This window comes from Puma concolor, chromosome C1, assembly GCF_028749965.1.
Source record: "Puma concolor isolate L17-30 chromosome C1, mPumCon1.1.hap2, whole genome shotgun sequence".
NCBI lineage: Eukaryota > Metazoa > Chordata > Mammalia > Carnivora > Felidae > Puma > Puma concolor.
The window spans coordinates 164,570,644-164,580,235 of record NC_141674.1 but is presented as its reverse complement, the minus strand read 5'-3'; the positions used below and the strand labels follow the sequence as shown (position 1 = coordinate 164,580,235).

Sequence of the window (9,592 nt, the reverse complement as noted above, 5' to 3'; positions counted from 1 at the left end):
CCGCCTTCTCCATCCGGGTGCCGCGGCGCGGATAAGAGCCGGACCGCGCCTGCGCGCCGCGCGCCGCTCCTTCGACCTCTGCCGCCGCAGTTGCCGCCGCCACCTCCCGGGAAGGTAAGCGGAGGGCGCGACAGCCGGGCCTGGCCCGAACGGAGCGGCGTCCAGCCGGGATCCATTCATTCTGCTGGCGCCTTGCTGGACGAGGGCCCGAGCCGACGGCGTGCTCCGGAGCCCGCGGGACGTGGGTGGGAAGGACGGGCCCTGGAGGGCACTTGACCTTAAGCCCCTTTACTTCCGCAGAGGGGAAGCCCAAGAGCCCACGTCGCCATTCACTCACGTCCTCCAGCCGCGCCGCCCCGAAGACTGTAAGATGTTCGCCTGCGCCAAGCTCGCCTGCACCCCCGCTCTGGTGCGTAGCCCAGGCTGGGCCGGGACGCGGAGGGCCGAGCTCTTGGCCCGGAGCGTCCACGTTGTTGAATGGGGCACGGCACACCAACTTCGGGGGACAGTTCACCCCTTCACCTCTTACCCTCTGTGTCCTCTCCTGCCTTTCCTTCTGATCCTGGGGCACCTCGCTCGGCTTCTCCCCACCAGTAGGGCGGTGGGGCGCAGCCGCGGCCTAGTTGGTCACGCTTCGCTCGCTGTAGGTCAAACCCTCCTTGCAGCTAGTGCCGGAGCGGCCCCCTCCCCCACCTCCTCGGTGACTCTGGGGTTGGGGTCGGCGCGAAGGTTGGGGTGCTGTTAAGGATGCTGGGGGCCCCTGAGGCCTACTTGACCGCATTAGCGTTTTCCATTGCCTATCTGTAGGTCAAACTCGCTGCTGCAGAAGGAGGGACTTTGCCTCACCCTGTGTGGGCGGAGGAAGGTGGTGGAGGAGTCGAAAGTCTTTCTTCCTGCCTCTGGCTGTCATTTCCATAACCATTTTGGAGGCTTTAGGTGAAGTGAGGATGTGGGGGACTTGTCTTAGAGAATCAAGTCTTGGTTCTGAAGGGATTTTCTGTGACCTTAGTTTAGTGGACGGTCAAGGGCAGAGACGCTGGACTGCGAGACATTCCTTATGGTCAGAGTATTTCCCCGATGATTCGTACGTTGGTACAGAATTGCTTGAACTGCTTTTTTATTTTATAATTAACGGACATATAGGAATATCTTGGAAGTTGTGGGACTCATATTAACTGATGGGCTATTTTAAATGACAAGCTTTTCTAGCAACACTGATATACTTGTTGCTGCACCGTAAGTTTACTGAAGAATGTGGCACGTTTATTGCCGTTTTTCTGATCTGAGTTGTGGCACCACAGTAACTGAAAATCTAAAAATAATGCTTTCTTTCCACCAATTGTTCTTAGAAGTTTTATTCAGATTATTACAAATAGATTATGTACCACACTTTAAACTTTAATTAGCAACTTTAGAACTATTAAAATACCTTCATGGACTGAAAATAACCAAACAGCAAGATACCAGACAATACAGAAAAGTCATAAGCTCTCTGATTCATTTTTGCTGCTTGCTTTTTTAGAACTCCTGGTACAAGAAGGGTCATTGAAGTCTTATCCACTGTTAATATTTGGAATATTTTTCTCATTCATAGATCCGAGCAGGATCCAGAGTTGCATACAGACCAATTTCTGCATCAGTGTTATCTCGACCAGATACTAGGACTGAAGAGGTAATAGCAGTAGTAATAGAAATTAAGTAACCCTACCAAGTAAGTCCTGTGGTTTTAATCAAAGGGGAGGAAAAACCTCATTTGTGAATGGTTTGAGAGCAGTCTTTTTCCACCCTTTTGTCAAAAAAAATAGTGCAGAGGATAAGCCAATGAAAGGAACTTCAGTATCCAAAACTTCCCTCCTTGAGTTGTCCAAGAAATGGAGTCCGTCTGTATATTTAAATATATGGTTTTGAATGCCTGTATTTAAGATTACACTTGCTACAGTTATTGAAAAGCCTGCCCTACCAAAAAGCATATTCAAATACACTGTCTCTTAATTTTCAACAGCCTTATAATAGATATTGTTCTCCCTATTCTACAGCTTTGGAATTATTCTAAACTCTTGATTTTTCCATTGTGCCACACCACCTCCTATTCAGACTCAGTTACAAAATAGAGAAGTAGCTACCATTTACAGGATAGTAATTAAAATAGCTACTTGTGATTATTGATTTGACCTTTGCCTTTATTTCCTTTTGTCTAGGGCTCTACGGTATTTAATGGGTCCAGGACTGGTGTGTCCCACCTAATCCAAAGGGAGTTTCAGACCAGTGCAGTCAGCAGAGATATCGATACTGCTGCCAAATTTATTGGTGCAGGTGCTGCCACTGTGGGAGTGGCTGGTTCTGGTGCTGGTATTGGAACAGTCTTTGGCAGCCTTATCATTGGTTATGCCAGGTAATTTCTATCACCAAATAAGCTACTTTAAGAGCATGCTTGACATAGTTGGAAACTTGGAAAACTAGTCAGATGATAAGTACTCTGTATTAAGAGCCAACCTGTGTCTTGCATTGTATTTTGAGGTCTTTGCATGCATGAGCCCACTTAACTCTCACAACACCCCTTGGAGATATACTCCAGGTTACCTGTGAGGGATGAGCAACGTAGAAATTACACTGATTGCCCAAGTAGCTAGTAAGTGTCAGAAAATAAATTTTAATTCTGACTTCAGAGTCTGTACTTTTGATTGTGAAGCTGTTTTTGGAATATAGTTAACAGCACAGTCTTTAGAAGTATCAACTTCCGTTTTATTTAAGACCTTATTTCTAAACTATTAGATCTTAAGAGCACAGAACATACTTTCACAGGGATAGCAAATATGTCTGAACCCCTTAAAATGGATGAAGACTAACCATGTATATTGACATACAGAGTTAGCTTCCTACCTTTTCCCCCATGTGATTAGGATTGAGGAGAAAGGAATAGCAAAGGCAGAAATAAAAGAGAGCTGGGCAAATACTTTTCCAGGACTCACCCAGTTTACAAAGATCCCACAGTAATAATCTGATTCTTTAGCATTTACCAAACATTCTGAAATTCAAATAATATTTCAGAGTAACAATTATATGTGTTGTGTCTCTTTTAGAAATCCTTCACTGAAGCAGCAGCTGTTCTCATATGCTATCCTGGGATTTGCCTTGTCTGAAGCTATGGGTCTCTTTTGTTTGATGGTTGCTTTCTTGATTTTGTTTGCCATGTAACAGAAATTACTGCTTGAAATGTTGGCATTCATATTAATTACGGATGTAATTCTGTGTATCTTACTGTGACTCCGAAAACTATAGTGTTGGTGTCATGGAAATGTACGTTATTTCCAAGGTCATTTCATTAAAGGTAAAAACTTTAATTTTTGCTGTGATTTGTACTTACCTAAATTTAGACCATCATAAAGAAGAATATGCATTCAGATAGATGCTGTGTAAGTCAGAGGAAACTACGGCTGTTGGCCCATGATGAAAAAGATCCAATTTCATGAAAATTCTCTTATATAGTATTCTGCATATTGTAATTTGTAGGGCTTTTGGTTATCCATATAAAGGAGAAATATGTGTTTTCAGCTTCTATGAAACATGATAAATTAAACCAAAATAGTTAATTGCTTGAGATGGTTTTGTGTTTTTAAGAGCTAACATGAGTTATAGGGTCTAGCAATACCTAGGAGCAGAATTACCTTCCAAGACTAACTTGGCTAGTATTACACAGCTGGATCTAAAAATAAATGTCAGCTTTTTAGGAATTGAAGTCTTGTTAAACTGGGGGGAGGGGTTGCTTTTCAGTTATGTCTCACGTTTAGCAATTAAGTGTCCTATAACAAAGTAGAGTTTCTAAGAAAATCTAATTAGCATCTAGTTTCTTACTTGAACAAGGCTCTCGTTAAAAACCAAATACCAAAAAGTAAGCTGAATTGGCTATATTTTTAAAGCCAAAGGTTGCTAAAGCATTGGTTATCACTAGAATTTGGGGATGCTAGTTGATTCAACAGTACTTTGTTTCTAATACTACATGGAGTATGTTAAAGAAGAATGTAGAAATTGTACCTGTAAGATTTGATGTCTAGATCTTGGGAACCAGTTGTGGAAGGACAAGGGTATGTGCATGACACAAGTGCCACTCCCTGTCCTAGGAACTTAATGTATCTTAGGTAATTTAGTCCTCGATGACAATCTTCCATAAATAGGGAGGAAAGATAAAGAGAAAAAAAAGCCCAGAGGGGTTAATTCCCCAAATCACATAGCCATTGAGTGGCAGTGTCAGGGTCCAGATTCAGACCTTCCTTGATTCCAAAGCCCATGCTTTGATTTTTTTTTTTTTTTTTTGCTTTTTCTTTCTTTCTTCCTTTTTTTTTTTTTTTTGTAAGGGATGACAAAGGAAAAACTGATTTGGGAGAAACTGTTTTGTTATAGAATTTAAAGCAAAAAATGGAAGTATAATTTTACAGATAGCCTTGTGGGCTTGAAAAGAGGAAAGGAATGGTGTTTGGTATGGAGTAGATTTGAATAAAAGCAGTGCAGAGCAGCAGTAAGAACCCAGCTCCCGATAGTTACCTGAGTTGGTAATGAACCTCGTTAACCTCACTTTATGACTACCCAGTAATATTGGAAAGTTTGTTAACACAAACTCATAAAGAGCAGTGAGGATTATTCAAGTCTGGTTACTGACAAGAAGAAATGACAGGTCAAAGGGGCTCTAAGCAACAGCAAGCCAGCACATTGTTCAGCAGGCTGACCTATGAGCTTCAAACTGGGTAAGGAATGAAATAAAAGAGGCTGGTCAAGGGGATTCTGGAAAGATGGAGTAGGAAGCACCAAGAATCTTCACCACCTACACAGCAATTGTACTGTCCTATCTAATAGAACTGTTTTGGAACTCTGGTCTATTAATGGCTTGCAACTTCCAAAGGAAGGCTTGGACTGTAAATTGGGGTTAATTTCAATTTCAGGTCTTCATAGAGTAGCAGCTGCTAACCCTCAGCCCCAGCCCCAGGGCAGGCCACTATGTACATCTTCCTGGAGCAGCTTACACACAGCTTACAGGAGCCAGGGTAAGCAAAATGAACCCTGCCCTCCAAATACTGGTCATCAATGCTTTTATCACAGATTGCTACTTCTGATTACAGAGGTACAGATAAAGACGAAGGTGGCCATTGTTGCTGTACCTCCCTTAATTGTTACAAGCCCCTCTCCACTCCCAACTGAAGTGACTTCAGGGGATTTAAAGAGCTGGTATTCATTTCCACCCTTTTTTCTCTTTCCCCTTTTGGGAGCCAGACACTAAAGACTAGGACATTCAAAAACAACTGTATATACAGGGAAAAGTTGAACGTGATCACTCATGTCCAAGAAAAGGCACAGGCTCAGAAAAGACCTGAGAAAACAGTAAGTTTACACATCAGGCTAATCCTTGGCACAGAGATCATTTACAACAATTAAAAAAAAAAAAAAAAAACCCTAGGAAAGAAGGATAATCTGCCAGAGATACCACATTATTCAGATATCTAGTTTGCAACAAAAAAATCACAAGGCATTCTAAAAACAGGAAAGTAGCGCCCGTTCAAAGGGAAAATAGACTGTCCCTGAAAAAGACCTGATAGCAGATATCTAGATGAAGACTTTTAAAACAACCATCTCAGAGATGATGAAAGAACTAAAGGAAGAGGTAGAGTAAGTTTAAAAAGTGATACATGAACTTCCTTATACTGAAACAGCACAAAGCTGCAATAATCAAGAGTGTTAATGGCATAAGGAAAGAGTAGACCAATTGGATAGACAGCCCAGAAATGAATCTTTGCATATATAGTCCAGTAAGTCCCAATTTTGGTAAGAGTGCCAAGACCATTCAATGGGGAAATGATCGACTTTTCAACAAATGGGGACCTCGGAAACTGGATATCCACATGCAAAAGAATGAAGTTGGACCCCCATCTAACAACATATACAAAAAATTAACTCAAAATGGATCAAAGACTTAAATACGAGACCTAAAATTACAAAGCTCTCAGAAGAAAACAAGGCAGGGTGCCTGGGTGGCCCAGTCAGTTAAGCATCTGACTCTTGATTTCGGCCCAGGTCATGATCTCATGGTTCCTGAGATTGAGCCCCTCCTTGGGCTCTGCGCTGACAGCAGGAGGCTGCTTGGGATTCTCTGTCTCCCTCTCTCTCTGCCCTTCCCCCACTTGTGTTCACGTGCACAAGCACACGAGCTCACTCTCTAAATAAACAAACACTTTCCAAAAATGAAGAATAGGCAAAAGCTTCAGGACGCTGGATTTGGCAATAGTTTCTTGGATATGACACCAAAGAAAGGCAATAAAATAACAAAATTAGATAAATTTAAGATGAAAATTTAAAATTTTGTGCAGTAAAAGACACAGTCAACAGAGTAAAAAGACATCATACAAAATGGGTGAAAACATTTGCAAATCCTGTATTTGATAAGGGCTTAACAATATCCACAATATATAGAGAAGTCCTAAAACTCAATAAAAACACAACACAATTTTAAAATGTTCAAAGGACTTAAATGGCCATATCTCTGAGGAAGATATTCAGATGGGTAACCAGTACATGGTTGTGTGATCTGAAAATATGCATGGTATGATCTCAATCTTTCTGTATTTGTTGAGGGCTGTTTTGTGACCTAGTATGTGATCTATTTTGGAGACTGTTCCATGTGCATTCAAGAAGAATGTATATTCTGCTTTAGGATGAAAAGTTCTGACTATATCTGTTAAGTCCATGTGGTCCAATATCAGTGTCATTTAGAGCCGTTGTTTCCTTATTGATTTTTCTGCCTAGATGATCTGTCCATTGTTGTTAAGTGGAGTATTAAAATCACTACAATTATGGTATTATCAATAAGTTTATGTTTGTGACTAATTGATTTATATGTTGGATACTCCCACATTGGGGCATAAACATTTACAATTGTTAGCTCTTCTTGATGGATAGACCCCTTAATTATGATATAATGCCCTTCTTCATCTCTTGTTACAGTCTTTGTTTTAAAATCTAGTTTGTCTGGGGTGCCTGGGTGGCTGGCTCAGTTGGTTAAGTAGCGGACTTCGGCGCCAGTCATGATCTCACAGTTCGTGGGTTCGAGCCCTGCATCAGGCTCTATGCTGACGAGCCCTGCATCAGGCTCTTTGCTGACTGCTCAGAGCCTGAAGCCTGCTTCGGATTCTGTGTTTCCCTGTCTCTCTGCTCCTGCCCTGCTCATGCTCTGTTTCTCTGTCTCTCCTTCAGAAATAAATAAACATTTAAAACAATAAAATAAAATCTAGTTTGTCTCATATAAGTATGGCTACTCCAGCTTTCTTTTGACATCCATTAGCATGATAGATGGTTCTCCATCTACTCATTTTCAGTCTGCACGTTGTCCTCAGGTCTAAAATGAGTCTCTTGTAGGCAGCACATAGATGGATCGTGGGTTTTTGTTTTTTTTTTTTTTTTTATCCATTCTGATACCCTATGTCTTGATTGAGGCATTTAATCCATTTACATTCAGAATGATTGTTGAAAGATACGGATTTAGTGCCATTGTGTTATCTGTAGATTTCCATGTTTGTGGCCATGTCTCTGGTCCTTTGTAGTCTTTGCTTTGTAGTCATGCAGGGCTGGTTTAGTGATCATGAACTCCTTTAGTTTGTGTTTGTCTAGGAAAGCCTTTATCTCTCCTTCTATTCTGAATGACAGCCTTGCTGGATAAAGGATTCTTGGCTGCATATTTTTCCTATTCAGCACATTGAACATTTCCTGCCACTCCCTTCTGGCCTGCCTAGTTTCAGTGGGCAGATCTGTTACTACCCTTATGTGTCTACCCTTATAGGTTAAGGACCATTTGTCCCTAGCTGCTTTCAGAATTCTCTTTATCTTTGTATTTTGCCAGTTTCACTGATATGTCGTGGTGTTAACCTGTTTTTGTTGATTTGAAGGGAGTTCTCTGTGCCTTCTGGACTTGGATGTCTGCTTCCTTCCCCAGATTAGGGAAGTTCTCAGCTATAATTTGTTCAAATAAACCTTCTGTCCCTTTCTCTCACTCTTCTTCTGGAACTCCTCTAATATGGATATTGTTACGTTTCATGGAATCACTCAGCTCTCTTAATTCTCCCCCTTGTGATCTAGTAATTTCCTTTCCCTCTTTTTTGTCAGATTCATCATTTACCACCTATTTTATCTTCTATTTCACCTATTCCCTCCTCTGCTTCTTCCATCCTTGCTGTCACTGTATGTAGTTTATTTTGCATCTCATTTGTACATTCTTAATTCATCACGACTAGTTCTTAGATCTTTGATCTCTGCAGCAAGAGCTTCTCTGCTGTCTTCTATGTTGTTTTCAAGCCCAGCTATTAGTCTTATGACTGTCATTCTAAATTCTTGTTCTTATATATTGCTTATATCTGTTTTGAGCGATTTTCTGGCTGTCATTTCTTCCCAAATTTTCTTTTGAGGAGAATTCTTCCATGTTGTCATTTTGGGTAACTTTCTGTCTTATGTGTATTTTAATAGCTTGTTATATTCCTGCACCTGAACTACTATATTAAAAAGGGGTCATATACTGTCCAGGGCCTAGCGCTTCAGGAAGCATTCTTGGTGTATGTTGCAGACAGTCTGTTGTTGCGTTTTGGCTGTTCTATCTCACTGGTCAGTCCTCTCTGCAAAGCTCCTTCTTGCTTGCAGTAGTGAGTGTTTGGACCTTCAACCAGGTGTGCTTTGATTTGTTAGTTGAAGTAACCCTGGAAAAAAAGGAAAGAAGGAGGGGAGGAGCCTGATCCCATAAAAGAGAAAAACGAAAGGGGAGAAAAGAAGACCAACCAGAATAAAAAAAAAAAAAAAAAAAAAAAAAAACAACTATAAGGCTAAATCCAGAGAAAGAGAAAGGAAAATAAAGAAGAGATAGAAAAAAGTGTAAAAAGAAGAGAGTAAAAACGCCTGATCAAACAAGCAAACAAAAAATTATATATAGATACATTTCTATATCTATTTTATATCTATAGACCTACATCTATATATAATATATAGAGAGATGTAGATATAGATAGATGTAAATATAAAATAAGAATTGGCCAAAAACAAATCAGAAACTATAAGCCTGGTTCCAAAAGAAAAAAAAGAGGGCAGAAAGAAAAAGAAGACAAACACAAAGAAAAACAAAAAATTAACAGTTCGTCTGTTGGTGCCTGGGACCAGTGGCTGTGCTGGCCTGGCGGAGAGAGGCAGGCTGTATCGGGGGTCAGTCAGCTCCAGTAGATAAGCAGTTGCCACACAGGGAAGGGAGGGCTCAGGTGTAAGCGGGTCCCACTTCCCCCGGGGGGCCTCTGTGTTGCTCTCCCAGTCCCACCATGCTGGTGTTGGGGAGAAGAATGGCGACACCCCGATCTCTCCTCCCCTGACCGGGTGTCTCGAACCACACTGTTCAGGCAGCCCTCAGCCCTCACAGAGTAGCATGGGTGGCCGGCTAGCCCTGCTCCACAGTTCTCCCCCGCCTCCTGGGTGCTCGGCTGGGATTCAAAACCCAAAGTCTTAAAGGACCCTGCACCGACTGGACCCTTTCCTGGTGCAGCGTCACTCAGCTCTGCTGATAAAAGGGCTTTCTTTGGCT

At 41.6% G+C, this 9,592-nt stretch overlaps 1 protein-coding gene across 1 annotated transcript; it reads left to right on the top strand.

Annotated features, from left to right (window-relative positions):
- The first annotated feature begins 306 nt into the window (after positions 1-306).
- ATP5MC3 (ATP synthase membrane subunit c locus 3) lies at positions 307-3,598 on the top strand. Its single transcript, XM_025934820.2, has 4 exons — positions 307-409; positions 1,595-1,672; positions 2,199-2,392; positions 3,081-3,598. Exons 1-4 carry the CDS (start codon positions 371-373, stop codon positions 3,193-3,195), a joined length of 426 nt encoding a protein of 141 aa, XP_025790605.1. The 5' UTR covers positions 307-370; the 3' UTR covers positions 3,196-3,598.
- The last annotated feature ends 5,994 nt before the right edge of the window (positions 3,599-9,592 follow it).

What these genes read in the sequence shown, in the direction of transcription:
- ATP5MC3 (XM_025934820.2), top strand. Translation starts at nt 371, where the DNA reads ATGTTCGCCTGCGCCAAGCTCGCCTGCACCCCCGCTCTG. An exon ending in TCGCCTGCACCCCCGCTCTG is followed by an intron (nt 410 to 1,594) that starts GTGCGTAGCCCA and finishes TCTCATTCATAG; the next exon opens with ATCCGAGCAGGATCCAGAGT. An exon ending in CTTATCATTGGTTATGCCAG is followed by an intron (nt 2,393 to 3,080) that starts GTAATTTCTATC and finishes TGTCTCTTTTAG; the next exon opens with AAATCCTTCACTGAAGCAGC.